Source organism: Erythrolamprus reginae, chromosome 5, assembly GCF_031021105.1.
Source record: "Erythrolamprus reginae isolate rEryReg1 chromosome 5, rEryReg1.hap1, whole genome shotgun sequence".
In the NCBI taxonomy this organism is placed as follows: domain Eukaryota; kingdom Metazoa; phylum Chordata; class Lepidosauria; order Squamata; family Dipsadidae; genus Erythrolamprus; species Erythrolamprus reginae.
In genome coordinates, this window is record NC_091954.1 from 94,866,313 (window position 1) to 94,881,892 (window position 15,580).

The window sequence follows — 15,580 nt, forward strand, 5'->3', positions numbered from 1 at the left end:
GTTGTTTGGCCACAATATGCTGACACTGTAAACTGCTTAGAGAGTACTATAAAGTGATATATGTCTAAATGCTATTGTTATTGCTAATCATATTTTTATATAATTTTCATTATAATCCATTACCCTTGCCATATTTGCATGTTAGTCTTTTTGCAACTCTCTTTCAAGTCTCTTTATAGAAAATACCATACTAATTTTCTGTTTTGCATAGCAGGGGGGAGGGAAAGTTTAATCTTCCTGGCAATGAATCAACTTTGTTGAGACTAATATTCATGTTGTGGTTTGCTGCCACTTCAAAACATCTCCTTGAATTGGTCTACCAGCACATAACAAAAAGAATAGACTTTGAGAAAAAAGGAACTTCATAGTTCAATGAGATTCATGTTCAAAAGATGAGCGGTTCAATTTTAAATATGATCTGACTTAACAAACACAGTAAGTGTAGTATAAGTTAACTATTAGAAAATTCAAAATATCTTTAAGACTCCAAAGAGATATTTTCTATAATAGCAACCAGCCACCATGCATTTTTTAAAAGGTCACTATTTTAGGTGCAACCTGAAATCCTCATAGCATCTAAGTCATGAATTTTCCATCTTGTTCTATATATTTCCAATAAATGTCTTTGTATATGCCTTAAACAAACTCACTTCAGCCTTCCATGAAACATATTTTCAGTTATGATTTCAGTTCATCATTTTAATGGATTGGATACCAGGCCTAAACCTAATTTCAATTTTAAAATGGGATGCAACATATATGAAGCTGTAAAAATAAATGTGTACATCTCTGAGATCCTATACCATAGAAATATTTGGTTTTAATACTTCAGCCACAACTAAAGTTGTTCATATTCTAATTTTTTAACAATTAAGTAATCAGACAATTTCTGGTCAGTATATCATATGTAAGGAGGAAGGCACAGATATAAAAGTAAAGACTGGCAGCTGTAAACTATACGTATTAAGTGAATATACCTGAAAATTAGAAAGATTTCTTTTAATGAAGTCTGATCATGTAAGGATGCTGGCTAGAGAATTCTGTAAGTTAATCTTATAGTATCTTAAATTTGCCAAGGTTGAGAAATACAGTGGTACTCCTACTTACGAAATTAATGCGTTCCGTAACCAGGTTCTTAAGTAGAAAAGTTTGTAAGAAGAAGCAATTTTTCCTATAGGAATCAATATAAAAGCAAATAATGTGTGCAATTGGGGAAACCACAGGGAGGGTTGAGGCCCTGTTTCCTCCCAGGAGATTCCTAGAGAGGCCCCACGGAAGCTTCTTACCGCCTTTTCCGGCCCTGGTTCCCCCAGGAAATTCTAAGAGAGGCCCCACGGAGGCTTCTCACCGTCTTTTCTGGCCCTGTTTCCTCCCAGGAGATTCCTAGAGATGTTCCACAGAGGCTTATCCCCGTTTTTTTCAGCCCTGTTTCCTCCCAGGAGATTCCTAGAAAGGCCCCACGGAGGCTTCCCCCCCCCCGCCTTTTCCGCTTACAGTTTCAGAGACTTGGGTTTGTAAATGGAAAATGGTTCTTGAAAAGAGGCAAAAAAATCTTGAACACCCGGTTCTTATCTAGAAAAATTCATAAATAGAGGTGTGCTTAGGTAGAGGTACCACTGTATTAGTATAGAACTGTAATGGCAAACCTATGGCACCATATTGGAGGGCAAATGAGGCATTGCTCTATGTCAGCTCCATCGCCCATGCACACACTAGCCAGCTGATTTTCAGCCTTGGGGAAAGCCATTTCGCCCTCTGGAGGCTTTAGGGATGCTTCCCTAAAGCCTCCAGAGTGCAAAAAACTGCCCAACAGGCAAACCAGAAGACCATTTTTCTGAACTTCCTATTGCCCGTTTGGCCATTTTTTCACTGTCCCAGGCTTCAATGAGGCCTGTGCGCATGCGTGGGGATGGGAGGGATTGTGCGCATGAACAGGGGCAGCGTGGGAGGGTGCATATGCATGGGGGGAGGGAATGGGTGTGGGGGCGTCGCACGTGCTAGCCATTGCACACACGCTAAAAAAGGTTCGCCATCACTGGTATAGAACATTATTCTTTGGCATTCTGTGTTTAAATGCATGAATGATAAAGTCATTGTCAATTTGTCCATTCAGTAAGTGAGATACAGTGATACCTCGTCTTACAAACCCCTCGTCATACAAACTTTTCAAGATACAAACCTGGGGTTTAAGATTTTTTTGCCTCTTCTTCCAAACTATTTTCATCTTACAAACCCAAGCCGCCGCCACTGGGATGCCCCGCCTCCGGACTTCTGTTGCCAGCGAAGCACCCATTTTTGCGCTGCTGGGATTCACTCAGGGGAATCCCAGCAGCACAAAAACAGGCACTTCGGCTGGCAAAAGGGGTGAGTTTTGGACTTGCACGCATTAATCATTTTTCCATTGATTCCTATGGGAAACATTGTTTCATTTTACAAACCTTTCATCTTACAAACCTCATCCCGGAACCAATTAAGTTCGTAAGACGAGGTATCACTGTACTTTAATATGATAAACAGGACATTGACTTCTTGAGATTTGAATACGCTTAGCATTTCCTGGATCATTCTAGACATTTTGGCAGATTTTTTGATAGGTCTCCTTTGAGTTCTGCACTAAAGCAATGGAAAATTGTACAATTTAAGATAGTACAAATATACCTAGATTTATCAAATAATAGCAAAAAGTCTAAAGGTCCATATGTAATGATTTTCATCCTTCAAAATAATCAATTTATGTTGAGTTTGCTTTCAGTATTGATTATTGTGCATTGCCTATAGAAGTCTGAACTGCTAAAATATATTCCCATAAAGCACTCATCAAGGCCTTAAACTTTATCAATGAATAATAATAATTAATAATAATAATTTATTAGATTTGTATGCCGCCCCTCTCCGAGGACTTTCAAATCATCACAAAAATCACTTATTAAGCAATAGAACCCCAAATAGATTTCATGGTACCCTTCATTAGTAATTAGTTGTTAAAACTAATTTATTTTGGTTGGATGCATTCTATTGCAATCTGTGGACCACTTGGTTAATATCCTGCTCCTATATTATTTGTCCAATTAGATCCTTAGACAAAGAATTTCCTACAACATTGGTTCTGTGCCTGTAAACAACTCTGGTGTGGTTCAGATACTTGTCTAAGTTTTGCTACAGTGAAGGATTTGATCCCCAAACTATAAATAGTTAATAACCCATCATTTGGGGGGGGGGGGGTGTACACTATATTGCATTAATGACACAATCAATTATTCTGTAGTAATTAGCTGCTTGGTTCTATAAAAACAAGTTTGGAAAATATGAAAGGTTGGATATACAGTGCAACCTCAGTTGGTGAACGCCTGGGTTAGTGAACAATTCAGTTAGTGACCAAAAATTTTGCTAAAAATTTGCACCGGTTAGTGAACAAAATTTCGGATTGTGAACAGCTGATGTCACCCCCATGCGTCCCTTTATCATCATTCATGCTCAAGAGACAGTTATGTTTGGTCGGTCTTTATCTTTATCGTGCCGCTTCCTTCGTTTTTAGTGATTTTAGTGCTTTGTTTTAATAATATAGCCCTTAATCATGACTCCAAAGAACATTAAGAGCGATAGTAGCAGTGTATCTGTAGTGAAAAGGAGGTGGCCAACAATTGAATTGAAAAAAGAAAATTATTTCCAACTTTGCTTTCTCTAATCTTTTTATGTTTATTTAACTCTTTATGTACTATATTATAACTATTCTCATTTTAAAAAAGCATACTATATAACCTGTAACACTTATATATTAGCGAGTCAACAGGGGCTGGAAACCAATTACAGTGGTACCTCGTGATACGAACATCCCGTGATACGAACATTTCAAGATACGAACAGCCTCTTCTTACGAACTTTTTTCGACTTACGAACCCACTGCAGATCACAAAATGGCGCTCCGTGGGCGGCGGCGCCCGGCTGTCACCTTTTGAAACAGCCAGAGGGCTTCTCGACGTTCTCCCGAAACTGAACTTTTGCCAAACGTTTCGGGTTCGGGAGGCCACCAAGAAGTGCCGCCGCCCGCCTGTCACTTTCTGAAACAGCCGGGGAGGCTTCTCAGCGTTCTCTCGAACACCAAACCCGGAAGTTTGGGAAAAGTTCGGGTTCGGGTTCGGGTTCTGGAGGCTGCTGAGAAGCGCCCGGCTGGTTCAGAAGGTTACAGCCAGGTGGGGCACCATTTTTGCGATTGGTGGCAGCGTTTTCGGCCAATCTGGAGGCTGAAACGGAGGTGGGGAATCCCAATAGGGAATTCCATGGGCGGAGTTTTGACGTCACGAAGACGTCCTTCCTGGTCGGCCGAAACTTTTCGGGTTTGGGTTCGAGAGAACGCTGAGAAGCCCCCCGGCTGTTTTAAAAGGTGACAGCCAGGCGGCGGCGCCCAGCAGAGCGCCATTTTGCGACCCCCCCCCTTGATTGCATTAATCACTTTTACATTGTTTCCTATGGGAAACATTGTTTCGTGTTACGAACCTTTCACCTTACAAACCTCCTTCTGGAACCAATTAGGTTCGTAAGATGAGGTATTACTGCATTTATATTTCCTTTATTTCTTATGGAGAATATTATTTTGGATAGTGAACATTTCGGATTGCAACCAGCTTTATGGAACCGATTGTGTTCACTAACCAAGGTTCCACTGTACTCATTTATGTGGCTGGATCCTCTTAGGTGTGCTTCCCTATACTTTGATTGACCCAAAGTCACCCAGCTAGCTTCATGTGCAAGGCAGGACTAGAACTCAAGGTATCTCAGTTTGTAGCCTGATGCCTTAACCACTGCGTCAAACTAGCTCTCAAAAGCAAAACAATGTGTACCAAAGGATTTGAGTAGACTTTTTAAATTGACTATCTTATCCCATAGAAAGAGGACACAAGACACAACAAAAGATAAAGGAATGGAGGAAGTCTAAACAGATCATTTCTTCTTGCAGCGAATGATGAGTCCAGTTGTAAGGAAGTGAAAGAGAATGTGTATATAAGGAGACCCGTAGATCTTCAGGTTTTAAAAATTAATGGCAGGGAAAGTTTCAAGTATAAATTTAAAAATCAACAGATAGAAAAGAGTGGATGGTTTGATTTTGGTTTAACACATTGTGGGAACCAAGTCATGACTATATACAGTGTTCCCTCGATTTTCACGGGTTCAAACTTCGCAAAAAGTCTATAGCACGGTTTTCCAAAAATATTAATTAAAAAACACTTTGCGGTTTCCCCCCCTATAACACGTTTTTTCCCACCTGATGACGTCATATGTCATCACCAAACTTTCGTCCACCTTTAATAAATATTTTTTTAAATAAACTTTAATAAAGAAACATGGTGAGTAATAATCTAAACTGTTGCTAGGGGAATACTTAGTAGCAGGCTATCCTTAAAGAGGCTTTTTCTGTTCCTTTGCTTAATCTCCTTTTGAAGCTCTCTACTCTAATTTTCCTTGGCATTAGCTTATGGTTTTCACAAAACGTATCTAGTACATGAGCAATAACATACAGCCTTCAACACCAAACAATGCAGCCTTGGTAGATATAAGTACTACTTACTTTTATCATTGGTCAGTTGGCCAACCGGTTTGTGCTAGTTCTTGCTATTATTAATGGAAGTATCTGTTGAAATTCTGTCATCCAGGTCATGGTTGTCCCAAAGGTGTTTTTCAGGAGGCAACTGGATTTTCTTGTTTTATCTTTTGAAGATGTTTCACTTCTGATCCAAGAAGCTTCTTCAGCTCTGACAGGACAGTGAGAGAATGGAAGGATTTATATTCATTGCAGACAGCTGCATCCTTTTAAGTCATTGAAGCACTTGGTGGTTAATGTGTGTCTTCAGGGTCACCACAGTATTGCTCCTATTTCCTGTAGTCTACAATTTTCCCCTTTCCTGCCTCCTGAAAAAGCACTTTGGGGACATTAATGGTAGATAATTAAGCAATCATGTTACCCTCCATGTGTGCTATCCTATCTATGATGCAGGATTCTGTGTACATCTGTGGCTTTAATTATTGCCTGTAGATGTCCAAATACAGTGGTGCCTCTACTTACAAACTTAATTCATTCAGTGACCAGGTTCTTAAGTAGAAAAGTTTGTAAAAAGACGCAATTTTCCCCATAAGAATCAATGTAAAAGCAAATGTGTGCGATTGGGGAAACCAAAAGGAGGGGCGACTGTTTCCTCCAGGAGATTCCTAGAGGCCCCATGGATGCTTCTCCCCCTTTTCAAACCTTATTCCCTCCCAGAAGATTCCTAGAGAGGCCCCACGGAGGCTTCTCCCTCTTTTCCGGCCAGATTCCTAGAGAGGCCCCACAGAGGCTTCTCCCCATCTTTTCCGGCCCTGTTTCCTACCAGGAGATTCCTAGAGATGCCCCAGAGGCTTCTCCCTGCCTTTTCCGGTTACAGTTTCGGAGACTCAGGTTTGTAAGTGGAAAATGAGTAGAGGCAAAAAAATCTTGAACACCCGATTCCTATCTAGAAAAGTTTGTAAGTAGAGACGTTCTTAGGTAGAGGTACCACTGTACACAACTAACTTTGAGCCAGGTATCATGTCTATTCCACAAAAAATGTTAAGTTACAGATCCTATTTCTGAAAGTAGAAATTTTACGTTACCTAAAGCAAGAGTCCCAAATAATCTGTAAAACCTTTCAATACTTCAACAGTCTCTAATGCTAGAGACAGTTATGCCAAAACCAGCCCTTTGGCATTGCAAATTGTTTTGACAGAGTTAAAAGAGGCATTGGACCTGTAGGTCTAGCACAAAATTTTAACACCAGATAATAATTTTAGAACAGCTTCAATGTCTATTGAAGGAACACGCATAAGCTTACATTGTTTCATTCTTTTAAAAAGAATGGATGTTTATCTCTTATGCCTTTTAAAAATGTATTTTTGTTGGCTACAAAGGTATTTCAGCAGGAAAATTGTTTGTGGCATTATGACAGGCTAGATCCATTTGGAACATTTCCATTTCTATCTATAGGTATGATCCTTATTTCTCTGAACAAAGAGGTTAAGTGTTCCATTGAATCTTGGAAAAGAGCAACTCTTCAAAATATAAATTAATCAAAACCAATTGATTCTCTGTAATTTATGCTTAGTAATAATTGCCAGCCAGGTGGTTATACTGAAATGGTTGGCATTCGACCTTTGTAGTTTATTGAGCTAAATTTAAATATTTGTGTTTTTTATGACATAGTTTTATTGGTATTAGTATTATTTTTAACCATTCTTAATTTTTCCACAGCCTAGAGCCATAGATATATTGAAAATAAGGGGAATACATCCAACTCTATTGGATTTTGACCTTTCAGTGCAAAAATAAAATGTCAATACACATATTTTACTTAACTTATTACTTTCTTAAACATCTTGAATACAATTGACAAAAAGTGTGTTCCTCCCAAATCTTTCCAGAAAACAAGTTCCTTTTTTTAAAAAAAAAGGAATTCCATTTGATGTAATGAATTTTAACTCCAAGAAAGCTTACTTAACTCAGTCAGGTTTTTGTTGAATTTGCTGTACTCTGGTACAATTTACAAAATTGATTTTTATGTCATGCATGGCTTATTCAACTAGAATTTTATGGAATTATCTACTCACAAGTGGCTGGCTTCATGCAAGATATATTATGCACTATGGTTTGCAAATTGTTAAATTGCTATAATACAAAGCCAAAAGGATGGCGTGGTTTATGGAAATCAGCATGAATGAAAGATTGTTTGTAGTCCTGTGTTCTTTGTGCTTTGTAATGCTATTTTGAAACAGACACATGAGCAGAAATAAGAGTGGTGGATTCTATTAACTGGATTCTTACCATTGGATTTTTAAAGCTGCATTACATACTGCAGTGATTTTCAACCTTTTTTGAGCTGCGGCACATTTTTTACATATACAAAATCATGGGGCACATTGAGCAGGGGGGAGTGAGGGGGCTAAAAAAAGTTTGGACAAAAAAATTATCTCTCTCTCTCTTCCTCCCATTCGCTCTATTTCTCCCTTTTTCTCTCTTCCTTCTTTCCTCTGTCCATACCTTTCTTTCTCTCTTTCTTTCTCTCTTTCTCTTTATCTCTTGCTTTCTATCTCTTTCTCTCTCTTGCTTTCTTTCTCTCTCTCTCTCTTACTTTCTTTCTCTCTCTCTCTTGCTGAGCTTCGCAGCACACCTGACCATGTCTCGCGGCACACTGGTTGAAAAACACTGACATACTGTATCTTCAAAGTGTAAGTTTCTCTGGTTAGTGAAGGACTTTGAAAACAAAATGGGACTAACAGGGAGAGTTTGGCAAATAGGTTCCAGAAACAAGGGAATAGGAATGCCTCTCAATGGCCTACAAGTCATCTTGCTTGTTTCCACGGCTGGGGTTGGGTTTGTGTATTGATTAAAGAAAAGCTTTCTTTAAAATAACACTATTTTATTTCTGTTCAGTCTTTTGGAACTGCCATACATTTGGGCTTATTTCAATTTTACTCTTGCCTATGATGCAACAAGCAATTGGCAAAAACTGATTTTCTTTAAAAATATCACTTTACATCCGTTTGGGCCATAAGCGTCTTTTAAATTAGTACTTTGCAGGGGAGGATGATTCAGGTAGAAAATAATGCAGAAAATCAAGCATTTTAGAATGTGTTGCATTTGTTATTTTTCTACCCTCATCTAATTTGCTAAAAAATAATTGTAAGGCCTAAGCAAATTAACAAAGGAAAGCAAAAATTTTAAAGTTGGTTGTCCTATACCAATGATGGTGAACCTATGGCACACGTGCTGGAAGTAGCACAGAGCCATCTCTCTGGGCACATAAGTTGTTGCCTGTTGCTCTTCCGGATTCCAGTGCACCGGCCAGCTGGTCTTCATGTGCACAAGAACACTGGAAATCAGAAGAGCAGCTACCCAATACGCATGCAGGAAGATGTTCTTCTGGTTTCTGGCATACTCGCGTTTCTGCGCATGGTGCCAAAAAGGTTCACCAACACTGTCCTATACTGTTGTTGCCTTTTTTTCTACGTTCAAACATTAAATCAGACTTGTAATTTGTAACTTCCTGGAGATCAATTTTCAAAGATGGGCCATTGTTGTAAGGGGAAAAAAAACCCTTCTTCAGTTTTAATCACCTTCTTGAGCCTGCCCTACTGCAAACATACAATGCCCTCCTCTCCCCCCCCCCAATTTCCATCAAACGTTATTACTTCTGTAAATAGACTTTATACTAATAAAATAATATGCTGAGCTCAGAAGAGTTTTCCCTTTCCCGGGGTCTGTAGAAGCTTTATACTCAAAGTTACAACTGGAAATATTGCTTATAATTTGTTAAATTAGTTTCATCACTGTTACCCCATTACTCCTCCCCAATCTTCTTCCAGTCAGTTTTCAAGAGTCTCCCAATCTTTCTCCAGCAAGTTTGCACAATAAAATGTGCTTTCCGACCAGAGAATATTTGTAGCCCAGGATTGAAATGAAGAATCCTTAGTGGTCTCTTGAAAATTAGTTGATCTCTTGCAGGCATTTCATTACCCAAACTAGGTAACATCCTCTTACCAAGTTTGGGTAATTAAATATCTGCAAGAAATGAACCAAGCTCATAAAGCACCAAGGACCCTCTCAAAATGTGCTTTAACTCCACCTTGATCAATCAGCAACAATTAGCTGTGATCACCAAATTTGCTAGGCGTGTTAATCCAAAAACACTTGAGTTTTGGATGCTGTATGAATCCTAGTGAATTCAATTATTCAGTCAGGCAAGTGGAAATGTGATGGACTAGTTGGCTGATCAGCCTTTTCTGCAAATCCAGATAATTCAATGAACTGATTCAGTTAACTTGGTTCTGGTTGCCCTGTTGTGAGATCACCTACTCATGTTATCTCCAGCCAGCTCCCTAACTCAACATCTAGACCTAGATCTGGAGATAGTAGGTTGAGAAAAGCTATCTTGTCTTCTCCCACCCCCCTCCATCTGCTGGGTTTCCAAACTTTGTTCACCAAATCTCTTTCTGGCCTTGGCTTATTGGTTTGTCCATGATGGATATTCTTGGTGGGTCCTTCACATCCTGTAGGGAAAAAAAGTCGCCACCATCTCTTGGCCAGCAAAGAGCAAGCAGGAGGGGAGAGGGAGAAACACAAGCTTTCTAATGGAAAAGGAGTTGCATTAAGCCCATTAACATCAGCCAAATGACGATCATCAATTTTTAATCAGAAATATGGAAAGCCAAGCTTCGGGAGTAAAGTAAATTTAAATAACGCTCCGAGGGAAATCCAATCACTTTTAAGCAGAGGCGCTTCCAGCCGAGCGAAAGGGGAGCGAGCCAGAGTTGACGAGAGGAGAAGACGACAGCCGTATTAATAAAGATTAAAGCGCTTCCAAGGCCCAGCGGATCGGCCCCGTTAACCCCTTGGCCGGCCGGGCAGGCACCACCCGCGCGCAACATGTCCGACTTTCCCGCCTTCGCCAGCGAGACCCGCTCAGCCTCGCCGCGTCTGACAGCTCGGCTGAGGGAGTGAAGGCAATCCCGCCTGAAAGCGAGGTGTGCGCGCGCGGTGTGAGGGAAGGGGGGGGGATTTCCTTTTGCAGCTGCCGAGCCTCCCCCCCCCCCTTCCCACCGTCTGCTGTTTCCCGGGCTTGGGAGTTGAGCGCCCGGGAAAAGCGAGTTTGCAAACAAGCCGGAGGGGCAGCGAGGCGGAGGGCCATGGTGGCGGGTCGGAGCGAGCGCGGCAGCCCTATTCTTCCTCCTCCTCCCTGAGATGACGGGCGGCAGCTTCCCCCCGGGGCTGCTGGCGCTGGGCGCCCTTTTGCTGTGGCAGCCTTGCCAAGGCAGCTGCAGCGCGCAGAAATGCGGCGCGCAGGAGAGCTGCTGCAGCTACGGCAACGCCACCCACGCGGAGACCAAGTGCTGCAAGCTGCCTTTCCACACGTTCCTGGACAACGTGGGTTGGTTCGTGCGGAAGCTCTCCGGGCTGCTCATTTTGCTGGTGCTCTTCGCCATCGGGTATTTTCTGCAGCGGATCATCTGCCCCAGCCCCCGCAGGCACGGCAGGCGACGCCGGCGCCCGGGACACCGAGGCGAGGAGGAAGACGAGGAGGAGGAAGAGGAGGCGGATTACGACGACGACGATGACGCGGGAGAGCGGGACTCGCTTTCCCGCGTCACCCCGCTGAATGGGACGGCCGCCACCTCGCAGGACTCGCTGCTGGACAGCCGGGGCCGGGAAGCGTCCCTGCCGCCCCCTCTGCTGCACGTCGTTTCCCCCGTCTTTTTGCAGCTGCCCAGCTACGAAGAAGTGAAATATTTGCCCACTTACGAGGAATCCATGAGGCCTCAGCAACCTCTGGTCCTGCCCGTCACTAGCCTGGCCGCCGGGACGGGCAGAAGCCCTGCGGAGCCGGATCGTTGGACCAGAGGCAGCTGAAAGACCCTTTCCCGCCTTTTCCCAACTCCCCCTCAGCTGGTGGGTTGCCGCCAAAATTCAAAGGAGCCGCGCCATCGGCGTGGCCAAAGATCTTCCGCCGAAGCCCCTCTTTTCTGTGGGGAGATAATTTAGGGAGGGACGGTCGAGGTAGCAAAGAAGGGAAAGGGGAAAAGACTGAGAGGGGGGGGGGTTTCTTTCTTAGTCCTCCACCCTCCTTTTTGCGAAGTTTGCACTCCTGAGAGAAACTCCTTTGTAGCAAAGTCGGATTTTGCCTCTCTGCCTGTGAAACACCGCCAGCCTTTTCACATTTGAGATGTCTGATGGTATTACAGGCATCTTTGAAGTGCCAGCCCAAATATATGACAGGCGTTCAAATTGGAAACGTTCACAAGTACGAGCTAGATTGGTTGGTGGTTGGTGGGTTTTTTAAAATAGCCCTTCCCTGTGTGGTGTGAGTGCGCTCTGTACCTTCCTAATGCAAAATAAAAATTCCAGGAAGGGAAGAGAGTGGTTCTTTGACTTGGGGTGAATCCAGATCATGCTGCTTTAAATTTCTCTTTTCCTGAATTTTGCTTATGCAAGTAACTGGGAGAAATTTGCTTATGCAAAACCGTCAACATTGCTGGATGGGAGATGAGAGCATCAAGAGAAAGACACGGGATCCCTTCTGGTGGCCAGACTTTTTTTTTTAAAGCACTTGGACAATATTAAGATTTGAGGACTTTGGAGAGTGTGATGCCCGGAAATTCATTAAAAAGCTTTTTTAAAAAAATAAAAAAGCAGTCAGTTGTCTTTTTTTAGATAAGTACTATTAAAAAATTCAATTTGCAAGTGTTCAAATATTCATGACCACTGATTACCAATGATACATTAAATCCAAAGGTGCAAAAGTACATTAAATCCAAGGGTGTTCCAAAAAGGCAACTGGACTTTTTGGTTTTTCTTTGAAGATGTTTTGCTTCTCACTCAAGAAGCTTATGAAGCTTTGAAGAAAAAAACAGAAAATCCAGTTGCCTCTTTAAAAAGTACCTTTGGGACAATCTTGACCTGCATGACTGAGAATCCCTATAGACAATGATATACTAAGTTATCCTAATATAACACTAAAGCAATAAGGATGCAAGTTTTATTTGAGGGAGCAGCCATAGTTCACTTTTCATTCATTTATTGCCTTTTTTGGCCACTACACTTTTTATAGTGATATTGCAGATTATATAAATCACCTTTAAAAAAATATGTATAACCCCCCTTCCCATCTCATTAAGATGTTTAAATATCTCCTCTGACATCCTATAACCCAGCGGTCCCCAAACTACGGCCCGCGGGCCGGATGCGGCCCGCTGAGGTCATTTACCCGGCCCGTGGCAGCGTACGAGATTTTACCATCTATAATATACTAAGTTCCGAATGTCATCTCCACTCTGCTGCCGAGCGTCTGGCGGCGGCAAGGAAGAGGAAAGCCAGGAGGGCGGGGAGGAAAGCACCCTATGGCAGAGCAGCAACAGTTCCTCTGAGAAAGAAATTGGCCAATTGCTTTCCTCCCCGCCCCCTGGCTTTCCGCCTCCTCCTCCTCCAGACGCTCAGCTGCAGACTGTCTTTGTCCCTCCAGTGCGGCTTTTTTGCTTTTTTTTTTTTTTGCACCGGTGAGGTTTGCGCGCGCTTGGGCACTTTTGGCGTGTGGGGGGTATGCTGCGGAGAGGGAGAGAGAGAGAGAGAAAGAGGGAGACATAGAAAGGGAGTGTGAGAGAGAAATAACGCAAGAAAGAGAGGGAGAGAGAGAGCGGGAGAGTGCTGCTTTTTTGCTTCTTCGCTGCCCGCGGGGAGCCTGGAAGCCCTGCAAGAGCGTCTGGAGGGGGCAGTAAACAAGACCGGCTCTTCCCGCGGGCAGCGAAGAAGCAAAAAAGCAGCACTCTCTCGCTCTCTCTCTCCCTCACCGGTGCAAAAAAAACGCAAAAAAAAACGAACGGAGGCGGCGGCGGCGAGCTCAAGGAACCAAGAGCCGGTCTTTCTCCGCGCTGAATTGTTGCAGCTTCTGAGGCCGCATCCGCCTCCAGGCGAAGGGATCTCCTCGGTGGGCAGCCTCGGTCCGAAAAGGACCGGCTGTTGGTCCCTTGGCGGAGGCAGAGGCGGCCTCAGAGGCAATTGTTGCAGCCTCTGAGGCCGCCTCTGCCTCCGCCAAGGGACCAACAGCCGGTCCTTTTCGGACCGAGGCTGCCCACCGAGGAGATCCCTTCGCCTGGAGGCGGATGCGGCCTCAGAAGCTGCAACAATTCAGCGCGGAGAAAGACCGGCTCTTGGTTCCTTGAGCTCGCCGCCGCCGCCTCTGTTCGGGCGAAGGGATCTCCTTGGTGGGCGGCGGCGGCTGCAGCTTCAAGAGACCAACAGCCGGTCCTCGTTGAGCTGAGCTTCCTTTGCCTTCCTTCGAGGCGGCAGGTGAGCTTTGCAGTTTTGCCTCGAAGAAAGCCAAAGGAAGCTCAGTTTGGGGGCGGGCCTGAAGCCACCGCCGCCGCCTACTCTGCCCCGCACTTAGTCTGCACCGGGCAGCTCTGGCGGGCGCGGGGCAGCAGGGCAAGCCGCGAAGGTGGCGCAGCCAAACGTGGGTCGAGCGGGAGGGCACTGAGCAGTTGCGTGGGGTGGCGGTGGGGCGGTTGGCTGCAAGGCACTGGCGCCGGCGGCAGCTTGATGTGTTGCAGGACGCCGCACATTGCTGGCGCTGCGCTGGGCATGGGGCTGGCACCTCTGTCCCGGCCCAGCCAGTGGGCCAGTGCCAGTCCGTGCCCATGCCCAGCGCAGCGCCAGCAATGTACTGCGACCCGACGGTGGTGCCACTGTCTTGGAGCTTCTGCTTGCAGCCGACTGGCTCGCGGCGCGTTGCAGGGCAGAAAAAAAAAGAAGAGAGGAAGGAAGAGAGAAGAAAAGGAGAGAGAGAGAAGGAAAGCATGAGAGAGAGGGAGAGAAAACAAGTGAGAGGGGGAGGGAATGTGAGAGAGAGAAAGAGAAAAATGAGAAAATGATGGAGGGAAAGAACGAGGGAGAGGGAAACAAAACAAATGAGACAGAAGGAAAAAAAGGGAGAGGGAAGAGAAGTGGGAAGGAGGGAGGGAGGGAAAGAAGAAGAAATGGAGGGAACAAGGAAGGAAGGAAGAATGAAATGAATTGAGGGGTGGAGGAAGGAAGGACTTTTTTGGGGGGGCGGTGTAAATTTTTTAAAAAATTTCTCTCAACATACATTCAAACAATACAATGTACCATCTAATTTTCCCTGAATAAAATGCAGTATTTTGTCAGTAACTAATATCAATCATCAAAAAAGTTGCAAAAGTTTTTTTTTCTAATGTTGTGATCCAGGTACATACTTTTCTTTTAATTAAATTCCCTCCTTAATGTTCCTTCTAAAAGTACAACACCAATTATATTTCTAACTTAACCATTATGCCAAAGTGCTTTCTTCTTTCTTTATATATTTTTCTATAAATATTTTTCTATATTTTTCTATAAACCAAGAAAACCTTGTATAACCAATCAGATGTTAACAAAAGAAAATTAAAAACAAAACATAAACATATATGAATCTCAGACTTCTTTCCCCCCCCAAATAGTACGTTCCCATTTTGTTTTTTACATTAAAATAAGGTATGTGCAGTGTGCATAGGGATTTGTTCATAGTTTTTTTTATAGTCCGGCCCTCCAACAGTCTGAGGGACAGTGAACTGGCCCCCTGTGTAAAAAGTTTGGGGACCCCTGCTATAACCATTTGTCTGAAGTAGTGTAGGGTCTCCTGCGCAAGCAGGGGTTGGACTAGAAGACCTCCAAGATCCCTTCCAAATTATTATTATTATTATTACCACTACTACTATTATTACTACTACTACTATGATTATTGTTAGTTCTCTCTGAACTCCCAAAGTTGTTTGTATATTTTTTGCTATAAAAGAGTGAAAGATTTCTGATTGACTCAAATGTTCATTTTTTTAAAAAATCGACTTGGTTCTGTATAGGTCAGTGATAGGGAACCTTTTTTTGTTTGCGTGCCAAAAGGGGGGCATGGGTGCATGAAATTATGGGTGTGTGTGCATGTGTGTGCACCCACATGCATAATTTCATGCACCAGACACATGTGCATGTGACCAGCTCCTGGCAGATGAAGGCATGCTCATTTTTTGCTCTCCCCAG

At 43.4% G+C, this 15,580-nt stretch overlaps 1 protein-coding gene across 1 annotated transcript; it reads left to right on the plus strand.

The window, feature by feature from the left end:
- Positions 1 to 10,310: 10,310 nt before the first annotated feature.
- C5H3orf80 (chromosome 5 C3orf80 homolog) lies at positions 10,311 to 12,186 on the plus strand. Its single transcript, XM_070754133.1, has one exon. The coding sequence runs from the start codon at positions 10,742 to 10,744 to the stop codon at positions 11,405 to 11,407; it is 666 nt and encodes a 221-aa protein (XP_070610234.1). The 5' UTR covers positions 10,311 to 10,741; the 3' UTR covers positions 11,408 to 12,186.
- Positions 12,187 to 15,580: the final 3,394 nt, after the last annotated feature.